This window comes from Channa argus, chromosome 16 (assembly GCF_033026475.1).
Source record: "Channa argus isolate prfri chromosome 16, Channa argus male v1.0, whole genome shotgun sequence".
Lineage (NCBI taxonomy): Eukaryota > Metazoa > Chordata > Actinopteri > Anabantiformes > Channidae > Channa > Channa argus.
In genome coordinates this window covers 12670166-12692018 of record NC_090212.1, presented here as the reverse complement: position 1 = coordinate 12692018, position 21853 = coordinate 12670166, and the positions used below count along the sequence as shown (strand labels likewise).

Genomic DNA, 21853 nt, shown 5'->3' with positions numbered 1-21853 from the left:
TGATACCAGTGGGTCTGTGTGGGTCAGTTCACCACTTTAGACTAATGTCTCAATAATTTAAATGGATTGCAGCTGTACTTATCTATTAGATGGATCCCCTTATTTTGTTCTTCAGGAATTCATGTTAAATATTTATGTTCCCCTTATGATAAATCGTAATAACCTTGTTTCCTTTATTTTAATTTATGACCAAAATTATGAAAAACAGCTTAGTTTTTCAGGCATCCCAGTCTCAGCTTTAATTGACCTAAACTGACAGTAGCATTTACTTCAAACAACCATTGAGTCTAGCTACAGCCTCAGCCTTGTAGAGCTACTGCTGTTTTATAGGCTTTCTTTAGTTTTTCTTATGAGCATATTCACATTTTTAATTTTAAGATTTCTAAAAGACGGTAAATGGTTGTTACTTGGGCTATCACGACGGTTAAAGTATTACCAATTTAACCTTCATTAACCACAAAGGTCATGCTGAGGCAGTAATTTCTTAGTTATGTGCTGGGCTTGAAGTTTGTGACTTGATTACCTGTTCTGGGTTATTATGATACTGTGATCTTCTTGATGTATTTTTGTATCTCATCTTTCACCAGTTGTCTTGACGATGGTTTTGTTCAACTGTATTTACTGGGGCATCATGCAGGCTCTCCTGTTTGAGCACAAAGTGTGAAACAGGAAATGAAGCAGATATTTTCATAATACTTGTAATAACGGTAATTAAAATAAGTCACTTTTCTAGGTAAGTAAACTTGCCTTTTCTTCCCGGTCCCCTTCCTGAGAGAGAGGTGATGAAGGCTTTGACTTCAGAGACATCTGCTTCAGCTCAGACTCCTTGTGACAACACACAGCTGGTTGCTCACTACATGTTCTTTTCTGTGTACTAAAGGTGAACTGTTACATATGGTTCTAAGCTGTTTTCAGTGTGTGTACTTTTCCAGTATTTTAGCAGCTGACTCCTCAGTGTTTTGCACCATGTCATTCAAAAGACTGCATATTTGATTGAACAAAAATGTACTTTCTGAACCCAGTTGTATATAAAAAGTTAACTGGAGATTTAGATTAGTACTCTTACCTAATGCAGCCACCCACCTACATACTGAACATGTTCTCTATTGTATTTGTGTGGGTGTTCGCTATCATCGTGCTGCTAATTGTTTATCATTTTCATGTCTCTTAAGTGTTGTTATTGCATTTACATAATCAAAATTTTTTTATCCACATCATGATGGGTTCATCTTCTGGAATCCTTTACTTGCTGTGTTTCTATTGGTCTTTTTTTTTTTCATTTAGATTACATGGAATATCAAAAGTCATGCCTACCTGCTGTGTGCTGCTCAGAGCATCATCTGTGTTGTTTAGTTTTTCATCCTCCACTATTTCTGCAACTCTCTAGGTTCAAGATGAGAGTGAGATTAAGAGTTAGCTCTGCTTTAGGCTTTGCATATACAGCACAGGGGTTGTTACACTGAAATGAAATGAAATTTGTCTGTGAAATTAACCTGGTCAACAGGAAGCTCTGTAGCTGTATTTTCATCCTCCTGGACCTCTTCAGCCCCTTGGACCTCCTCTCTCCTCTTGTGTGCTGCTCTTTTAAGCATGCTTGACTGGACTGTAATAAACGAAAATCAAAAAGAAAATCAAAATTGCACAATATTTTTTATGCATAAAGTAAAATTTAATATGGCTTCATTACCAGATGCATTGTTGAGTGGCATTTTTGTCGGTCCTCGGTTTTTACGGATCTTGACTGGCCTGGCAAAGAACATAGACTCCTCGTCTGCTCCCTGTCTCCTGCTCCTCTGCTGTGGAGGTTGTGGAGGTTCAGCATCATCTCCTGTTGACTTCACCCTACGACCATCTGACTGAAATTCATCAGAAACAACTGTCTGTTACATTTAGAAAAAAAATGCCTTTGGCACTATTTGTCTCACTGTTGTATTCAGTGTGTTAGTTGCTACACCAAATAAATTAACAGTCCTAATTTAGTTCCTGCAGTGTGATTTATTTTTAATTTTTTTTAACCTCTGGGGAATTGAGGAGAGCTGAGTCACTATATTGATCTTCCGGACCCCTTCCGGCTTTTCTGTTCTGGAAGAAACACAAAATGTTTCCTTCAGTTTTCATTATCTTCTAAAAGCTGTTGATTAAATGTAACAAGTTGAAAAAACAATACAAAACATAAAAAAACTGTAGGATGCATTTTATAGTGCAAATTAGAAACACCATTAATCAATGGTACCTCAATTCCCCTCAGCATCCTTCTCTTTCCTGGATAGTATCTACACACACACACACACACACACACACACACACACACACAGTAATTTGAAAGTTTGTTATAAAAGCACTTGAGTATAGTAAAAGTCAGTTATTTTTCATGTTTCCACTTATCTGACACTACATGTTGATATTCTAAACCATATATGCACATAAGCACACATCTTCACACAGTCTCACACAGATCCTTGCATAACAATACCTCTCTGTAGCTTTTGAAATCAACAGCTCCACATATGGAAGTTTCTTGAACCTCTCCGTTCCCACAGCAACATAGCTGTGGCCAGTCTCCAGCTCTCCAGCTGTGGACACAGTCACTCCCTCTAAAGAGCACAATCTGATGAGGCACAGGGGTTAGAGGAAGATGTTTACTGGATGTCTGAGTATATACGTGGGTGTTTAACTTTGACTGACCTACGCACAGCTCCGGTTCGTAAGTTGACCCTCTCTGAAACTACAGTCAGGATCTGCTCAAGGTTCTGCTGCATGTTCCGAGGAATGATGAATCGGAATGGCGGGCACAGGAGATCGCCATTTCGGAATACACTGAACAAAACATTGCAGGACACAATCTCTGTGAAACACCACTTACATCCCTGAAGGGATCAAGGTTTGAAACTTTCTGACTTTGAGAGCTAAAGTTAACTTCTCATTCCTTCAAAAGATACATACGTATACAATTGTATCACTGTTTGTACTGGAGTTACTGAGCGAAGAATTAATTAATTAATTTGATATTCAGTCTGTGTGTGTGTGTGTGTTTGTGTGCGTGTTTGCAGCTACTCACTGTATAATGCAAGGTATAGGTATAAGCCTCCTCCATTTGGCTGAGGTATTTTGCCTCTGGGTTACTTTATGCTGGAAAGGACATTCAGAAAATCATAATGTTGTCATACTGAAAGTTCCCTAATAAGATTTACATAATCTTTGCCCTGCACATGAATCCCAATGCACATCCAACACTGCAAAATCAGTTATCCCAGATCTGTAATGACTGACTCACTATTCTGCTCATGTTAGCTCAAGTGCTGCAGCTATGGAAACTGATATCACTTCAAGGCTTCTCGGATGGCACATCACACAGTGTGTCTGATCCAAGGGCTCTTGTCAAACCTGCCAATATCTGTATCTGCTTATGATGACATAGCTGGTCTAAATAATTAGTTCAGAACAAATCCAGACATTTATAATTTTCCCTTAGTGTTTTTTCTTTAAAGTGACCAAAACTTAATGCATTTACAGTGTCTCTGGGAAGAGAAGGAGTTGATGGGTGGAGATTATGGGCATCAGACCTGCCCAGACATGCACAGCCCTGTTAACACTGTGAGAAAGCATTGTTTCAGCAATAGCACCGAACACACTCACACAGACACACCTTCTGCTTGGGTCCACAGCAACCACTACAAAGGCACGTAAGACTTTAAAACGCAAGACTCAGGCAAAAAATCCGCTCTCCAAATGGCAGACACCCAAGGCACACACAGTTAGTCTCCACTCTTTTATGCTTTGTAGAAAGGCAACAATAATACCCTAAGACTAAGAGCACACTTTTGATGATTTGTCAACATGAGTGGCTTGGTGTGTATATGTTGCTGTGAAATCAATTTTGTGTGAGGGTTAAGAGAGCTTCTGCCTGCACAATGCATCACCATGCCCTGCTTTCCTTTCAGTTTACAGGAAAGGATTTTGCAACTGTAATTGTAGCCACTGAAGAGACAATAGTTGAGTTCAGATTCATTCAGAGACTTTTACTGATGTCAACATGTACAAAACATAATCATAACCTTTAAGATTTGTGATCTATGATGATTTCTAGATGTAATTAATTAATCAACTGTGACAAAACTCTTGATAGTAGATTCTAAAAGCCTGTTTGACGCCCAGCGCAATTGTTAGCATTGCTACCATTATTTCCAGTACTTTACATAACATGTGACATCAGTGGGATGGTAAGCACAAAGGGTGACCAAACACTTACAAAGAGTATCTAATGTCTTTACCTTTACAGTTAAATATGAGCTCATCTGAGTAATGGAAAATCCTGTACTTTATGTCATATTTGATTTGGCATACATTATGTGTGCCATCGTGGTTGGACTGGGATTATTGAGTGATGGACTGTGCTGTTGGCTTTTAAAGGAGGCTGCCAACACGAGAAAATAAGAGCATACCTGGTTTTCTTCACGGGCAACAGGCTGCTTTTTTGCTCCCGTGTTCAGGTAACTGTACATCAAAACAACAGAAATAATCTGTAAAAAGCCTGCAGCCATGTCTTCTCTTTCCCAAATACCTATGCTTATTATAATTATTTAAAAACAGTGTTAATTGTTTTATTACTACATCAGACAAACACACACACACATTATTCTATTGAAGAGACTACACACTAAAAAGCTCTACACAGCAACACAATAAAGATCTTTTGTACTCACTCAAGCTTCTTGAACTTTTCAAAGCCAGCAGCAACATACTGGGCTCCTGTCTGAAGGTCCTGGAGGTCTGTGACCCTGTGGCCCTGCCTCGGGGTGTATAGGGTCCTGATAGCAAGTGGAGCACCGATGCTCTGGGTCACTTCATTAAGAAAAACCTCCATAGTTGCCACCTGTCGCTGGTTGACTACAAACTTCCGTCCACTGTGGAAAGGGTCTCCATTCCTATACACCACCACGCTTTTCACTGGAGGCAGAAGAGTTGCGGCCGCAGTACTAGCAGCCATCTCTAAGCCAGCTGTTGCTGTCACAGTCCAAACACACACAAAACAATTGCCTCTCTTTTAACATATAATTTCATTTACTTTTCCTAAAGTTACATTTGCTAACCTTTTTCATACTTCAAGACACATTTACACAGCACATTCTTTGCCCTGTACTTGGTCAACAACCACACACTAACACACATTCAGACAGACACTGGTCAGTGACTCACAAGGCTTGGGATGGATGAAATTGCAGAATTGGAACCGACGGTAAAAATCAGTCCCTTGTGTTGTTGTTGTTATCTGTCTGGTCTCACCATTCACTTCGTCCTGCTCCTTGCTGTCCCCCTAGCACACATACATACACACTACTCCACTGACTGCTGTAAGTATTTCCTGGTTGCTATGGCAGCATGGCCAGCAATGACTGGCTTTGTGGGGCACACCATCACCAGCAACGACAACAAAAGAGACAGAGGAAAGCAAAATGGGTGGGTCACTCTGTTGTAATCCGAATCAATAAGATAACCTCTTCACCCAGTTGTCTTTTTTACTAACTTAAAAATAGCTCATATATATCATGAATAATAGTAATAATAATAGTAATATCAAGTCCAACAATCACCAGGAGACAGAATCATTACTGAAATGTCTTAAAAGCAAACCTGTTACGAATATAGAAAACAAAAGAAACTAGAAAAACATTTCCAAAGAGAAAATGCACTGTGAATAGGATTTTCCAAGCAAAGATGGAAAAAGCTGAACTAAACAATATGTTGTTTCCTTATATACTATTTAGGAAAAATCCAAAGCCGGTTAGCCTTAAAAACTGCAAAACGCAAAAGCTTCAAAGGCAATTGTGTGATGTCATTGATGATGTAATTGATGAAGACATAAACTACAAAAAGTGTAAAAGTATAAAAATCTTTAAAAAGTATAAAACATATTTAAAAAGCTGTATACAAGCAATAATATCCTTATTAAGCTGAAAGTTTTGAAGTTTGAACTGTGTTTCTAGCTGAAAGTGTGCAGAAGCAGTTCGGTGCCAAAAACGTACGGAAAAGTGAAGCCAGAATAATAACTAGAGAAAACATTTCCAAACAAAAAAATGCACTGTGAATGCTTTTCCAAGCAAAGCTGAAAAAAGCTGAACTGGTTGTGGTGAAAAAGCTGAAATGTTTTTGCTTTTGCTGAAAGCTGAATTAAAACTGAACTATTTAAAAACTCATTTAGTAAAATGAAATAGTGTATGTAAAATGAAATAGTAGCCTAAAATCCTGGAAACTGTAGAAATAAAATAGCTGAGTGCAAAGTTTAATTCAAAAAAATTGAAAAAAAGCTGAATTTATGACCATTTGAAAACATCATGTTAAAGTTGGTAAAGTTGGTACTTTGACCTTAATAGATGAAAGTATTCAAAACTATTTACATCTCAATGTGGAGATAGTTGAAGAGATTCTAACAATGGTCCAGTTAGTGAATCTGGGCCTATTAATGCAGGTAGACTAAAACCACAAACTCATTTTACCATTTAAATACTAAAAAAATCCCTCACATTTGCTGAACAGTTATAAACTGCTCAGACTTTGCAAAATGGGAAAAAGTATTAGTCCTGTTAAGACAGACAAAAAACTTTGAGCAGAACAAGGCTTGCGAACACATTGATATACTTTACTTGAAGATACTCAAAGACATGTAGGCAGGGCAGCCTGTTTTTGATTTGAGGAGAATTTATGGACCTCCATTATAATGGGGTCCAATGGGAGTTTCAGACGGCACTCTCTCTGCTTCTGGCAATAAGTCGCATCACTATGAGAATTACATTTCCTGAAAGAACACAAAAATATGCTATGTTTTGATGAAGAATTTGTTGAAAAAAGATGAGAGTTGAATGAAAAAAGAAAAAGTCGATGAAAGTTGAAGCTAGACGCTAGAGTGAGTGTGAAGTCACCCACTCTAGCTGGGCAAAGATTCTGCAATACACACTAATGGAGGAGTTGAAAAAGATCACCAAAAAGTACCTAAAACTGAGACTGATATTATTCAAAAAGTATAAAAGATAATAAGAAGCTGATCAACAGACAAAAAGGGTTTAAATTAAGTTTCTACGTCAAAGTATTCATTCCAGCATTCACCGTAGGGGAGAGGACAGTGGGCATTCTACTCTATTGTATGTAATTGCTTTGTCCTGCATGTGCTCTGGTGATCTTAGTACCAAAGGACACGCATCAAGCATGTCAATTTTTGTAGGCTGAACAACACAACACATGCCAAGGAAACTCCCCTGAATTCCTTTCAATAGACCTTTTCTTATACAATACCTAACTACTTCTACCTCAAACAATTCATGCTACAAGAAAAATGATCAGTGGAAATCCTGTGAATCAGGGCGAATCAGTGAAAACAGCAGAAAGATAACCTTTTAGAAAAATATTTTTTTTATTTTTACATTAACAAATAAAGACATACACAATGAATAGGGTTTTCCAACACACATGATAAATACCATTTTAAAGCTATGTCTTTATTGTGCACCTTATGCCCTCATTTTGTAATAGTCGAGAGCATATCACATCTTCTGCTCTGATTTGTTCAGCCTGTCCTTCAGTGACAAGTACTGCAGTGAAGAAGAGAGAAGAAAAAAACAAATGTTAAAGGTTGTTATTTCAGTGTTATACAGTGTAATCAGACAGGTGGGTGTGCAGCCTGTTAGATTATATAATTCATATTATACATATATTTAAATGATTCAACTCAAATGATTTAACTCATCTGATGTTTTTGTCAGTAAGACTTTTCAAAAGGACATTTGAAAATGAAATCTTGCATTCCTTGTAGATCATTCTATCTTGTAGTCACAAGATATATACATGTGTGTAAGTTGTTGTAATGCTGATTGCACTCATTACATTGCTTCTGGCTATGGTGCTTGCTGTAGATTTACTTTAGTTATTAATTAGCTCCTGATACTTGCAATTCAGATGTTTTTCAGAGATTAATTGACCTATTGTACTAACTTTGAGATCAATAAATACATTTTACCTTTCAGCAGAAGCAAATTTCTTACAGTGGGACACTGTCACTGCTGAATACATGCAGGGAAACTACACTGCATCTCTCCCTTTCTACATCTTACTTTTTTCCTGCTGTCAATGGCCTGTTGGAGCCAGACCAGCTCCATGCTAAGGGTGTTTCTATGGTGACGTAGGGCCTCTGGGGTCTGGGGCACTTCCTGAAGTAGGCAGTGCTGTCGGAAACCTAAAAGACCAATGGATTATTCAAAATGACTGATAAAGTCTTCTAACTACAGGAGAAAAAACCTTAAGACGTGTTAAATATCTCACATACTGTAAGGATGGTCAAATGTCTTTTTTTTTTCCCCATAAATAAATGAAAAGTTATTTTAGTAGTGAATGCTACTTTGAAATGAACTACATTTCATAGTAAACAAAATGTTTTTTTTAGGATTAATATCATTTGCAGTGCTAACACAAAATTTGTGCTAAAACAAGTAATGGCCGAAAATGTGAGATAAAAAAATTTGAAACAGATTACGTAGATAAATCTTCAGTGAAAAAAAAAAAATCCAAGCATTTACATTTTATAGCGGGGAAAGTACGAATCTTTTTGACTTTCTATTTCATATTTTCTAATTTATGAGAGTCTATACATACTATATGTTTTACTACTTATGGAAATAAGGCTGTACATGTAACCTTGTACTTCCTCATCAGTAATGAATAACAAACAGGCCTGATATATATTTTTAAATGTTACAACGCTTCGTATACCGACACCAAAAAGTTATTAGTATGTGCACTATTCTTACTTTTCTGAGAGTGACCTGAGTTCCAGTCCAGGTCCAAACTGCTCCATACAGAGGAGTCTTCTATGCTCTCAAACATCCCTTCATTATTATCGTCCATCTGTTCCCTCACACCCTTTTGTCTCCGACTCTCCCCATCTTCTACAACAAGGGCACTGGGGATATGGTCCTTGGAAGGACAGTCTTGGTGTTTGGTTTGTGACTCATCCCTCTCGGCCTCTATTTTCTCCAACAGGGCATGTTGATTTCTTTCTTTTGAATGTGATAAGCATGTTGCTGCACCTGCTGACAGGCTCTGGGGACTGGCACTGACACTTAGTCCTGGATCAGAAGGCTTGCGGGCAGAGCTTCCTTGCCGTGAAAATGGTCTGTGCTGGTGATGCACGAGCACAAATATGAGAAAAGTATCGAATGCTGGTTTAAAAAAACTCATAAGAGTCACATTTACTTACAGTGTCTGTGAAGTGGGGAATGGATATGACAGTCGCCCTCCACTGTAAATGCGACAAGCCACCATCAATTTCTTTCACAATGGCTTCAAATTCTTCTCTGGCTCGACGGACTTCGTTTCTTATCAGGTATCCACGTGCAAATGCCTACCAAAAAGAGTAACTTAACGTTAACTAGTAGCATTATTCATTACTTGTTGTTTCAATTACAACAGCTAAGCTAGCTAACATTAGCAGCTGTTTTCTGAGTTGGATAGCTTAACAGCTTAACTAGCAAACAGAATTGGGCTGGTCATTACTGCGGGTATAAATATGACAACTGTAGGCTTTACGACTTGAAATAATTTTTTTATGATAGCGTATTACCTGAAAATGGGTGAGCATATTTTCCCATTTCTTTCTATCCATTGCTATGGTAACGGAACAGCGCTCTCACCAAAGCGCGAAATAAACTCAAACGTTTGATTTTGTTCCGGGGTAAAAGTCAAAAATTAAAAGCTTGTTTTTGTTAAGAGTAACCGCCTATGCATACTATTTACACCTCTAGCTTAATAAGTTGCCATGATCACAATATAATTACAATTTAACAATAGAAACTTTTTTCAAATGACCAAAGTAACGTCAAAGTAAATTGGTCGTTCGATCTGTTATCTGTTATATTTTGGAAACACGTGAGCGGAAGTGACCCTGTGTTTATATATTCAGTTAGCCATGTCGCTACTCGTCACATGGGTCATTTTCTCAAACTTTTCCTCAGCAGTCAGTTAAAATGAGCAGCGGTTCAAATCAGAGGACTTTGTTTCAGACGTGGGGAGCCTCAGTTTCTCAAAACAAAGTTGTTCAGCCGAAAAAGGGTGGGAAAAAAGCCGCTGGACAGCAGAGAACAACACCAAGCAACAGTGAGCGGTTCCTATCGACACATCCTCCTCGAAATCCTCTATGGACTGAAATAGGTCAGGGGTCTACATACACATTTGATAACCCAGAGGCGATTTGTAAAGATGAAGATGACGACGATGACCTCATGGTGGTTGCTGTCTACGAAGCTGAGAAGAGCCTGCAACTTGACAATGCAAACTGTGTTCGAGATGACAACTTTGTTGAAACAGAGAGCAGAGCCTTATCTCCCATTCCATCAGGTGGACAGACGTATCCAGACTTTCCTGGCTTTGACAGCTCCTCTGCAAAGGTATGGATCTACCCCATCAACTACCCCATCAGGGAGTACCAGCTAAAGATATCAGAGGCTGCCCTTTTTCAGAACACACTGGTGTGTCTTCCCACTGGTTTGGGAAAAACATTTATAGCCTCTGTAGTTATGTACAACTTCTACCGCTGGTATCCATCAGGAAAGATTGTATTTATGGCTCCCACCAAACCCCTGGTGGCACAACAGATCGAGGCCTGTTACAAAGTCATGGGGATCCCACAGGCACACATGGCTGAATTGACAGGTAAAAACCTAATACACAAAAATCATGACAGCTATTTCCCTTTAGCCTTAAATTACAAGGCTGTATCTACTCACAGGTAGCACAGCAGCAAAACAGAGACAGGCGGTGTGGAGTTCCAAGCGTGTCTTCTTCCTCACCCCTCAAGTCATGGTGAACGACTTGTCTAGAGACACCTGCCCAGCTCAGCAGATCAAGTGTGTAGTGATTGATGAAGCCCACAAAGCGTTGGGCAATCATGCCTACTGTCAGGTATGAACACCTTCCATTGATGAGCACAGCAGTGCCATAGAGATGACTTAAATATCAAATATCAATCAAATAAAAGTGTTTTGCCCTTTAACCTGTGTTATTCAGGTGATCAGACAACTTAGTAGCCAGACTCTGAAATTCCGCATCCTTGCTCTCAGTGCCACTCCAGGGGGAGATGCAAAGGTGAGACAAATACATTTTTCATTTTTAATAAATGTAACAAAATAATAAATTCTAGATTTTACCATGTTAAATCTTATGGTTTTACTTTTACTCTATGCTTGCAGTCTGTGCAGTCAGTGATTTCTAATTTACTCATCTCACATATTGAGCTGCGTTCAGAAGAAAGCCCAGACATTCGGGCTCATTCCCACCAGCGCAGTGTAGAGAAAGTGGTGGTCCCTTTAGGAGAGACCCTTTCTGCTCACCAGGCACGCTACTTGCAGGTATGTTTATGCAGTGATGCATCAAAAACTCTTCCTTGTCTTTACTGATTTTATTTTTTGTCCCACAAATACTGTGCCAACTGAAAATATTTATTCTCAACCAGTCATAGTTGATTTAATTTTGCACTTTAAGCACAGATTAAAAGAAAATCCTTTGTGTCAAATGAAAACAGATCTCTAGAAAGTAGTAAAATATAAAACTGAAAAAAAGTAAATGTATCTGTTACTGGCAGCAATTACAGCCTGTTGAGCCTGTTTGGATCGATCTCAATAGTTTATATTTAAACTATACCCAGTTGGAAATGTTTGATTTGGTTTTTATGTAGCGCTTGTCTCGTTTTATTATTCTTTGCTGCCACCTTGTGGTCAGGGCTAAAAACTGCTTCGGTATTTTTTATTTTTTTGGTTCACATCTTTCCCCTTGCTGTTTTTTTTTTTTTTTTTTTTTGTAATTGGCTCAGTTGACATTAAATTGATGAATTTGGGTTGAGAGCATCACCATGCAACACTTTGCATCTTTTAGTGTTCTTAATCACAGACCCTACAAGCTCTGTCCTTTACACCAGTTGCTTTATTGTGCTCCACAGCTACTCTACATGTGTTTAAAAACCAGTATGTGTAGTATACTGCCACTGGCTCTTTCTTTCTAGTTTTTATTCTTTCTGATATTACTTTTGTTTGTATTATTTCTCGGCATGTGTGTCCCTCTTGTGAGAAGTCGTCATTCTACATGTTTTGAATTTATTCCCTCAGTTGTGTAGAACACGTGCATTGTGTATAATGAATGTGCCCAATAAGGTGCAACATCATTACATATTTACAAAAGACAGAAGTCAAGCACATTTTTATTGAACAAAGAAAACACAGTAGCTCTTGTTGCCCTTATACTGTTTCACAGTACAGCACACATTTTCAAACACTAAAAAAAAAAACAGCAAAAAGAAAGGAAACCAAATTAAATCACACATAATGTTCCCGAATAACCAACTTTTTAAAGGAAAAACCAGCCTACATGTTTCATGGTTTTGCAAGTCCACAGTTGTCATAAAATATATCAACCCTACAATAATTTAATGAAACACAAATTAGATTTGGATATATTGATGTCAAGACTGGGCAACCTTACCAACATAATACAAAGTTTTTTAAAAAGAACCGAGGTGGCAAAACAGTTTCTCACAATTTCAGTTAAAATTAACATTTAATTTCATACACTTAACAGCTGCCTTCCTCTGTAAAACATCTTGCATCTTATTGTGATTTGGCTTATTTATTCTGTTTTATTTCCCTGGTACCCAAAAAGCAAAAGCAGACACATTCCTACATTACCAGAAACTGTAATGTAGCTGGTTTGTAACTTTGTTTTTGTATGACTGCACTGGTATATTTTATTTTAAAATATAGTGAAGACAGATATGAACACACCTGTCCCTGACTTTATTAACTCCTCTCAGATCAGTCAAAGAACAATAAAAGTAATTTGAACTATAAACAGAAATATTTAAAAAAATAATTTGCAATAATACAGTAGAGATTTTAAGTGCTCTATTTTTCTTTGTTGCATTGTTTCTACTCAGCAGCAAGGTATATCCAGTACTTTTGTGAATGCTCACTAACACTGACACAGTAGCATTTAGAAAGAGCATGAGACATAGGTACATAGACATAACTGTTCCTTTGTGTGAGCGAGACCTGTAACACAAGGAATTAACATATTTGCGATATATTCTTGAGAGAAAATGGTGTGTGTGTGTGTACATTTTATTGTGATTGTCATTCAGCTGTAAAGTCAGTTTTTCAGCATTTGGTTTGTAGAACATTAGTGTTACATTAGTTTTTGTTGAAGTGTGACTGGCATCACATGGCTTTTTTTACCTTCAGTGAATTATTTAGTCCAAAAAGACAAACTCTGGATCAACAATGACACAGCTAAAATCACTTATCCAAACTATATAATTTATATTTGTGGTTATTGACCCTCACCCTATAGGACAAGACACTATGCAACAGAAACGAAACATAAGGCTGCGTGTCCACTGGGAGTGTGATTCTGTTGCGGAAAAGAGAGACTGTCTTTTTCTGTGGAATTTTCTGACAGACACAGGTCTCTAAAAGTCAAAACTAAATTTCAACTTTAAACAAGAGGGTGCTGTGTTTAGGAATAGGCAGCGGTTTAGTTCAGTTTTTAATGGGTGAAATGAGGTTCTGTCTAAGATAAACTTATTATTTTTTGGAATCAATCCCAAATTGATGTGGAGTGTATTGAGCTGGTTGTCATTTCAGACAGAGGTGGTGGACCAGAGAGCATGTTGTACCTGGGGTAGCAGCTGGGCTGGGGCAGTTTTAAGGGAGTCTTTGTGAGGCTCAAAGGTAAGAGATAAGAGGTTGAATATTTCTCAACTCAGCGTCGCTCTAGGAACCAGATCTCATTCTGACGGTTGTTGTGAGCCGGGTTAGTGTAGCCGGCCACGATAAAGGAGTCGTTGACACACACACCAGGAGAGTCTAGCAGCTCTGCCATGGCATTGATCTGGTTAATGATGGTCACTTCATTGGTGGGACCGGTGAAGGGCCTTGGAGGGATAAAGAGGAAATGGTGCTTGAGTATGAGACATTAAAAAAAAAATTTCACCTCAATGCCAAGCAGAAAAACAAGATAACCATTAATTCCACTTGTACCGATTTGTAAATCCACACAATCATGTTAACTATGTAAGTAATAAACCCTCCCTTTTAGAACTTATAGTTATTATGACATTTAAAATAGTAGAAGCAGTATTTTTTTCTCTCTTCGAACCTTGTGTATACAACAGTGGCAGGCCAGATCTCTATAATGATGTCACTATCATGAGGTTGTGGAGGCTGTGCCTGATGCTCAGTCGGAAGGTAGTATGCCACAGTAACATCATGGGAGATCACAGAGTGGTTCTCATCTGTGTGCACCACTGTCACAATGGGAAGCGACATGCCCAGATAGTCACCTAGATGAAGAAAACGGAATGGTTTGGAGATGAAATTAGTAAACGAATGGGAAAAGTCTGAGATTGAAAGGGCCAGACCATAATTGTATTAGATATCCTTGACAGTGGACTTACCTAGAGAGTTCTGCTGGCAAATGTATCTCATTATCCTCATGAAACCATAGCAGATACTCTGTTCGTAAGTGTCCTCACGCATTGTGATACAAGCCCAGTGGCCCTTTTCATAGTGGCGTTTCTCATAGAGCAGTTCACCACACTAAAAAAGTGAAGATGACAATAGAAGACAGAATTAGAACCTAAGCACTTTGTAAATACCATTTTAAAATGAATTAAGCTTCCTCAGGAAAGACATTTTCATCAGACTTAAGAATGCCACCGAAAATGGCTGCAAATGATCTGATCCGCCAATTGTCTGACTTTATTCAGACCTAGCAAATCAGACTGGGACATGCTGTATGAAGCTCCAAGTGTTAAGTAGTGTCATATACTTATTAATGTTACATTTCTATGATTGTATGTTTTAGAGAGTAAATATTCTGGGTTTTTGGTTTTTTTTTTCTTTTATTTGGACGGCGTCTTTGCACTGACCAAATGTTTCAAGTATGCTTCGCAAGACACTAAAACCTGCTCTAAAATTAGGATACCATGATTGTCCTGGGTTGAACCAGAGACTCCAGCCAAGTTTAAATGAACTAATTAACTCAAGTTAAACCAATTAGCTCTCTTTATTTATGTGCCCCCCTAAGGAGTTTAAAGTCTGTATAGCATTGAGGGACATGATCATTATGTAAAAAAATAAATAGCTGACCCATACTCCTGCAGAAGGTCTGTATTTGGTCATGGACTGATGATGATGTCGGTGATGGCCTTACTTTTAAAATGGCCTAATCTGCCATAGCCGGTTTTGTATGTGCTACTACAAGGTGGTAAGATTTAGAGATGCTGATGTGTGTCATTGTTAACTGAGTGTTAACAGTAGTAAGTCATTGCAGATACCTTTTCTTTGCGTGTGAGAAGGGTGAAGGGGACACGTTCCCTGTGACTGCGTCCTTGATTGTTGCTGGTTAGCTGTTGAATAGGTTCTGCCATCTCTGTCAATGATAAATTAACAACCATCCATTATTTATATTTGCCGCTTTTTAAAGTTGTAGTTTTGAGCTTGCATGTTATAGGAATTAACATATATGAAAAAGAAGAAACTGTATGAGTCACATACTTTGACTTAGTAAGATGCTGCCAAGCTGTGTTGGTATATTGTGTGAGAGAAGGCTGCCAGATGGGCAGAGAACTGTACCAGGATGTCACAGAGTGTAATGTTTATTAGAGCTGATGGAGAAAACAGTCACTGAAGCTGCCCAGGTATACAACAGCATTAACAGAGAAAAACTAAAGCAGTATGTCTTGGAAACAGTGTAACATAATGTATTTACCTCTTTCATGATATACTGATGTTATTTCTTTCACACTGAATTATCTTCCATTGTTCCATTGTAGAAATACAAGCCAGTCAAGATGAACCCAATGCTATCACATTTTGTTAGTCCATACAATGAAGCAAGGCAGGGGTTGAGGTATGTCCATCTAAACTCATTTAGCAGGATCTTGAGAAATGAAGGCGGCATTGGAAATCCATGATTAAGGGAATGCCTTGGGAAGGATAATGAGCATGAACATTTGACGAGATGTTTTTTCCTTCCTGTATCTTCAAATACAGGGAGGAAAGAAAACAGAAAACACATGCACAAGCAAGCTCATTGGTTTCTGAGTAACTGAAATGTTTTTAATTTGGCAAGAATGAGACATAATGTGGTTTAAAATGTCTGCTTAGCTTCATCCCATGATATACTTCAAACACTGGCATGTGAAATAAATGCTTTTTTTAACTGTGGCAATCATAATAAAACAAAATGTAGATTGATGGGAACAGACCACACACCTGCTCATATTTGTTTTCTAATAATTTGTTTCAAACTCTCAAAAATGCAATAACAATTTTTTTGCAACAGATTAGTATGGTAAAAAAATTCATCATTGCAGTAAGTTAGATTTGTGTTATTTGGCAAAAGAATACTGCAGTTCAATTTGTTTGTAGACTTTTGGATCTACTCAGGCATTTGTTAGTGTCAACATTTATGATGGGACACCAAGATAGTTACTGTTTATTTAGTGTTTACTAATAGAAGGAAGGATAGACAGAATCTTTATTTATCCCAAGGGAAATTCCATTTTCGAACTGCTCAGTTAAAATCGCCGCACCACAAATCACAGTAAAATAAAGCAATCACATTAAAAAGAAATACAAGCAATAACCAATAAAACAAGCAGTGCTGTAAGTAAATAAGATCTATTTACATCAGTCCAATGCTGCTCTTCCTCCCCTCCTCATTGATGTATTGAAAAGTCTTATGGCTCTGGGCAGGAAGGACCTCCTGAGTCTTTCAGTGGAGCAGTTCATAGAGAGCAGCCTCTCACTGAAGGAGCTCCTCTGTCCCATCGTCCACATCATGCAGTGGATGTCTGCTGTCATCCATCACATAGAGCAGTTTGTTAAGTATTCTCCTTTCCACCATCAACATCACAGAATCCTGCTCTACACCAATCACAGAGGTGGCCTTATTAATTCATTTGTCCAGCCTCTGTGTGGACCCCCATCCCCATAGTTCTACCAACCACAGATTGAGAAAATACAGTCTACACTGCACCTTCTTGTAGACACGGTCAGTGTTAATTGACCAGTCCAGCCTATCCTCAACCTGCAGTCCAAGGTTCAGTGTTATACATGAATACAACGGTATAAAGGGTGTTGGGGAAAGGGGCCAGTACAGTCTCCTGTGGCACCCATGTGCTAATGCTCACAGGGTCAGATGTAATAGTTCCTAGCCTGACGATAATAACATTACTAAAAACAGGCTGCAGTGATGCTTTCATTGAAGTAGCATTTGCTCAAGTAAATACTTGCTCCATGCAAGCAGCTTTTCATGATGTGCAGCAGCCAACAAGATCACCTGGACATCTACCTCGTCCCAATTCCTCAAGTCTCATCCTAATTAGAGCAGTGGATTTGATTGTGCCCTTGTCTGTGTCCTTGGCTACAGTTTTGCAGGACTTAGAAGCCACAACGGCAGTACCAGTACAGCCAATGCCTTGCTAATTCCCCCTTGGTCACGAAGAACCAGCAAAAGATTTCGTGCAGTTCCATATTAGGAGTCCACCTGTGTTACTGGAGATGCCTGACAAATGGCTTAACCAGATTAAGTTTGTTTTACAACTTTTTTATAACAAAGAAAAATACACAATATTATATTCACTTATTCACTCCTTATTGTGCTATGTTCTGTAAAGTTAGATACTTGAACTGTATTTTGAAAACTGCATGCAATTGCTGTGAATCGGGAATTAAATTGTTCAGCTTTCTCTTATCTCAACAGGCCGATTGTATCTGTGTATTCAGGATCTGTGATTTGCAGCGATGTGAAAGCCTCCAGATTTCTAAATATCTGTACATAACACCAGGACTGCTGAAGATATAAGTTCACAAAACTGACATTGATTAAAAAAGGCACACAAACTAAAATTATATTAATTTGAGAAATATAAAACATTTTTTTGTTTATGTGGATTCACCACAGTTATTTGCATAACAATAAAGCAAATGTCATGTTACCCCTATTTTATGAAAACTAGGCTGCTACATTTGGTACACATACTATCATTGAAATATAGTGTAAAGATAATTTTAGAACATGGATTTGGACATTCTGCCCTGCAACAGCTGCCTGGGCACAGCTCAACTGCAACATTAAGGCAAACTCAGACACTGGTACACTAAAGGCCATATTTTCTATTCAGGAGTTGCAAAGCAGTTTACCCTCGTGCAGTCCTGAACACTCTCTATACAGCCTGCAGACAGATTACAAATGCATATAAACAACAAAAATCACGCCCCTTTCTGCTATTGAGGTTGCGCTCATAGCTTGAATATAGCTGAGGTAAACAAAACATTGAAGGCACCGTAACCATAGGTCGACAAAGCTGCAATCTTTTAGTCAGCTTTGAAGTTTTAAATTCTAAATCAGTCTTATTGATCAATGGTGTTATTGTACAGCATTAAGCTCAAACAGTGGTTCTATAACAATGTTAATAGATACAATTTTAATTTGACTTTCTCCTTATGCCCATGTAACTCAGATGACTTACCATTGTGTCAGTAGTGTCATATCAAATATTAAAAAAACCGACGAATCAGTGTCTATCCTGGTCTAGCTAATATTGTGAAATTATCATTTGCATTTCCCAGTAAAACAAAGCAGATATTTTGTGTCCTATGAGGATTTTTTCACGTTGAGCCTGAAATAATCAAATTGCTAATAAACGCAGAGCAAATGGCAAATTCTGTGTTCCAGTCAACAGAGTTTACAATGTTAAATGTTTACTTCAGGGGAGTCAGCAGGTTGTAAACAGTACTAATGCTATGCTGGTATAAGACCATACCACAATTGTAATTCTTAATAGTGACAGTGATATTGGCCTGTTTTTCATAAACAATGAATCCCAAAAGAAGAACGTAAATAGAAAATACGGGTTGTATTTTCTATTTACATAATATTTATATACCTGTTAACATCATAGTTAACCATCCATGCAGACCTGATTTTCCTGTATAAATTCCTACGTATAAATTCAGGGCATATTGTGAAAACCATACAAAGACAGTAATGTCACATTAAAATAGGTGTGTAACAGCTTTTTACAATTATTTCATTTTAATGGCCTAAAAAGGTGGATGTGATTGACAGACTTTAGTGTAATAAGTAGGCCTAAAGAGACATATCTGCACATATCGTTATTTTGGTAGATAGAACTTCGAAACTATTTCTCATTTTTCTGTGACTCATCAGAAGTCCCTCCAGGGACCCTAGATATCCCATGATCACACTTGAGGAAACATAAGTGTGTATCCATTGTTGTAATTATTATACAGCAGTTTTGCCCTTTGTGTCACAATTTGTGTGCATGCTTTGAGTTCAACATTTAGTGTGTGCGCTCCAAGATGTGGCATTACATTAAATTCATTTACTTTTTAACAACTATACAGTTTAATAGTTGAACCGTAAGAAGGTGTGAAAGTCTGGGGATGTGTTGTCCTGCCTGAACTGATGAGGTGCCTCCCTGGAAAGTAGGTCAGCGTTCATGATACAGTAAAATGCTTTGATGAAGTTCAGCCAAAGTGCTCTGAAGTCCACCAGGTGGTTAGTTGTTGTTTTTACCTGTCTGTAGATCTACGTTTATGCCAAAGGCTGGGATATAAAAAGTAGACATAATCTTTTCCACTAATATCAGGCAACTTACCTACACAATGTTTGTTGTATTGTATGCATGATACGTGTGTATTTGTTTTGTTTTTTTACCTTGGGAAACTTCCACTTGGTGTCCCCTCGCCACGTCCTGCCAGTAGTGCAACAGTCGGTCTGGATTTTCGTCTTCCTCCATGGTTTCTCCCTCTTCTTGCAGACTACCATTGCCGGAGTCTGACAGTTGGTCTTCGGAGAAAGACTCCAGGTCCTCCATTGTGATCATCCCGTGTTGGTCGGGCCCGCTGCCGTCAACACCTCCGCCACCGCCGCTCATTTGGCAGCCCCCCCGGTCCATTTCTGTTCGTAAGAGTAATTACCCACCCAGGAAAAAAACCTCGAAGGGTTGGGTAAAAACGTTTAAAAACAATAGTAAAAGCACTTGTGAATTTGCGCTTCGTTTAAGTGTCAATCTTTTGCGTTGCTTTCTGTCAACATACCAGATACTACGAAGCTTTCCCCGACGTTTTTAAGGATATTTAAATTTACTGTGTTATATCTGACTTAAACAAGCCATATTTATTTGCTGTGGGTACTTTTACTTACTAAACACCAAGCAAAAACAACTCCTCGCCTTCTGCTACGCGGAACAAACTGTTCCTTTCCTTGTTGTGTCCGGCGGTGCATGCGGTATTTATAGGGGGATGAGGGCGGACCACGTGACGCTGCGAGCTCCCACATCACCCTCCTCCTCCCGAGACGAGACCCCCACCGGCATACCCTACAGTAATCCCCGAAGCCCTTGACCACCGTCTTTGCATTTGTTTGGCGTGTTTTTACTATTTGTTTCCATATAAATCCACTTTGAATTAATGCTGTCTGACAGGTGTTTAAAAATAAAATAGGTTTGCCTGACTTGTGTTGTTTAGTGGCAGAGGTTTGAAGTAGGACTATTCTTCAGTTAGCCATGGTGGATGAAACTGCAAGGATTTTTCAATTAAACTTGTGAAATCTTACACTTCAGATGGATTTATAAATTATTATAGTTAATTTTTTACTTTTTAGATTCCATGAATATACAAGTTTTGTTAACACACCAACAATTTTTGTCACAACCTGTTGGTGACAGGATAGCAAAATATTCTACTGTAAAGTAAAAATGAGTCTTTAAGACCTTATTTAAAATAAAAAAAAGAGAGAGAACACTTTTAATTGTGTTGTTTGCTTTGATACGTCTGTTTCTAAGCGGTCATTATTTTAATAGATAGTACTTTTACTTGTGCACTAGGGGACAGACTAGGCAGGATTTCCTCTAATCTGTGTTCAGCAGCCATCCACCATGTTGCACCCTTCAACATGCACGTAGAGAGGCCATTATGTAATCCTCTAAAGTCTGTGGGAGAGTCTTCATCTAAATACACACATGCAAACATAGACACACGTGGACATGGACACACATCTCAAAATCTGCTACAGAAACAGGCCCAACAGGTAGCCCCACTGCATGGCAGTAGACCTGAACATATCCACCCACACCATAACTGGGGTGTTAGCCATCATATGTATTCATTATAAATCTGTCAGTGTTTGCATTTTCCTCTAAAAGATCATTAATAGTTTTTAGAGTTTTTGAGGAGTTCTACAAGAGTTGTATCACTATTTAGCATATTGAAATGTTTACACTTCATTTAAGCAAAGCTTTTCTTATTCCCACCATAGGCATCAGTTAGGGCAATCAAGCTTTACCATACACACGTTTACAAATGCACAAACAGACATCATTCCTGTCCATCCCATTGTTGACACACAGAACTGTGAGCTCAGCTTAGTGTAGTTTCTGTTATAGCTGCCTTCAGACTGGCTTTTTCACTGATTCCCTACGTCACTTAGCTCCACGCCACTCAACCAATCAGCTAACCTTCTCAACAGATCATGCTCAGTGAGGCTGCTGTTGAACCAATTGTCATTTGGCCTACATCCTCACCTCTCTCTTACACTATTTTAATAATGTTATATGTTATAATTTCAAGTCTTAAATCAACATTATTTATATTTAATTTAAATTTTTAGAATGTACTTGTGTTTGCAAATGGGACCTACATAATTGTAGCCTTTCTCTTTCTGATTGTAGTGTTAATCACAGTAAAGGAAACAACCTTACACAGTGAAACTGCAGTTGAACTAGCACATA

The 21853-nt window shown here is 38.3% G+C and overlaps 4 protein-coding genes across 8 annotated transcripts in view; 1 reads left to right on the top strand and 3 right to left on the bottom strand.

The window, feature by feature from the left end:
* Positions 1-396: 396 nt before the first annotated feature.
* dcdc2b (doublecortin domain containing 2B) lies at positions 397-5334 on the bottom strand. 2 transcript variants are annotated; one of them, XM_067480358.1, is made up of 13 exons: positions 5197-5334; positions 4704-5004; positions 4443-4494; positions 3059-3129; positions 2686-2817; positions 2474-2608; positions 2234-2273; positions 2017-2082; positions 1688-1856; positions 1494-1603; positions 1315-1383; positions 748-825; positions 397-643 (listed from the first exon to the last, which is right to left on the bottom strand). In XM_067480358.1, the coding sequence occupies exons 2-13, from the start codon at positions 4985-4987 to the stop codon at positions 581-583; spliced, it is 1269 nt and encodes a 422-aa protein (XP_067336459.1). In that variant the 5' UTR covers positions 4988-5004; positions 5197-5334; the 3' UTR covers positions 397-580. The 2 variants fall into 2 exon arrangements, with proteins under 2 accessions (XP_067336459.1, XP_067336460.1); XM_067480359.1 differs by having other exon boundaries at positions 4704-4998.
* A 2092-nt stretch (positions 5335-7426) lies between these two features.
* On the bottom strand, positions 7427-9825 carry iqcc (IQ motif containing C). Of its 2 annotated transcripts, none has more exons than XM_067479550.1 (5): positions 9608-9825; positions 9245-9388; positions 8796-9165; positions 8103-8224; positions 7427-7583 (listed from the first exon to the last, which is right to left on the bottom strand). In XM_067479550.1, the coding sequence occupies exons 1-5, from the start codon at positions 9647-9649 to the stop codon at positions 7536-7538; spliced, it is 726 nt and encodes a 241-aa protein (XP_067335651.1). In that variant the 5' UTR covers positions 9650-9825; the 3' UTR covers positions 7427-7535. The 2 variants fall into 2 exon arrangements, with proteins under 2 accessions (XP_067335651.1, XP_067335652.1); XM_067479551.1 differs by having other exon boundaries at positions 8796-9160; positions 9608-9778.
* Positions 9826-9845: 20 nt separating this feature from the next.
* fancm (FA complementation group M) overlaps positions 9846-21853 on the top strand; it is a 32384-nt gene continuing 20376 nt past the window's right edge. The window contains exons 1-4 of one of the 3 annotated variants that reach the window (XM_067479532.1): positions 9846-10695; positions 10772-10944; positions 11050-11127; positions 11232-11390. In XM_067479532.1, the coding sequence (XP_067335633.1) occupies positions 10011-10695; positions 10772-10944; positions 11050-11127; positions 11232-11390 (1095 nt within the window). In that variant the 5' untranslated portion in view covers positions 9846-10010. The remainder of the gene's footprint in view (positions 10696-10771; positions 10945-11049; positions 11128-11231; positions 11391-21853) is intronic. The other 2 variants (XM_067479531.1, XM_067479530.1) reach the window with 2 other exon arrangements.
* On the bottom strand, positions 12223-20434 carry soul3 (heme-binding protein soul3). Its single transcript, XM_067479548.1, has 5 exons — positions 19780-20434; positions 15368-15462; positions 14486-14627; positions 14188-14371; positions 12223-13963 (listed from the first exon to the last, which is right to left on the bottom strand). The coding sequence occupies exons 1-5, from the start codon at positions 20018-20020 to the stop codon at positions 13792-13794; spliced, it is 834 nt and encodes a 277-aa protein (XP_067335649.1). The 5' UTR covers positions 20021-20434; the 3' UTR covers positions 12223-13791.

What these genes read in the sequence shown, in the direction of transcription:
- soul3 (XM_067479548.1), bottom strand. Translation starts at nt 20,020, where the DNA reads ATGGACCGGGGGGGCTGCCAAATGAGCGGCGGTGGCGGAGGTGTTGAC. An exon ending in TTCTCACACGCAAAGAAAAG is followed by an intron (nt 14,628 to 15,367) that starts GTATCTGCAATG and finishes TCACTTTTTTAG; the next exon opens with TGTGGTGAACTGCTCTATGA. An exon ending in GCCACTGTTGTATACACAAG is followed by an intron (nt 13,964 to 14,187) that starts GTTCGAAGAGAG and finishes TATCCCTCCAAG; the next exon opens with GCCCTTCACCGGTCCCACCA.
- iqcc (XM_067479550.1), bottom strand. Translation starts at nt 9,649, where the DNA reads ATGGATAGAAAGAAATGGGAAAATATGCTCACCCATTTTCAG. An exon ending in TTCCCCACTTCACAGACACT is followed by an intron (nt 9,166 to 9,244) that starts GTAAGTAAATGT and finishes GTGCATCACCAG; the next exon opens with CACAGACCATTTTCACGGCA. An exon ending in CTCAGGTCACTCTCAGAAAA is followed by an intron (nt 8,225 to 8,795) that starts GTAAGAATAGTG and finishes TTGGTCTTTTAG; the next exon opens with GTTTCCGACAGCACTGCCTA.
- dcdc2b (XM_067480358.1), bottom strand. Translation starts at nt 4,987, where the DNA reads ATGGCTGCTAGTACTGCGGCCGCAACTCTTCTGCCTCCAGTGAAAAGC. An exon ending in GAAAAGTTCAAGAAGCTTGA is followed by an intron (nt 4,495 to 4,703) that starts GTGAGTACAAAA and finishes TTTGATGTACAG; the next exon opens with TTACCTGAACACGGGAGCAA. An exon ending in CCTATACCTTGCATTATACA is followed by an intron (nt 2,818 to 3,058) that starts GTGAGTAGCTGC and finishes TGTTTTGTTCAG; the next exon opens with TGTATTCCGAAATGGCGATC.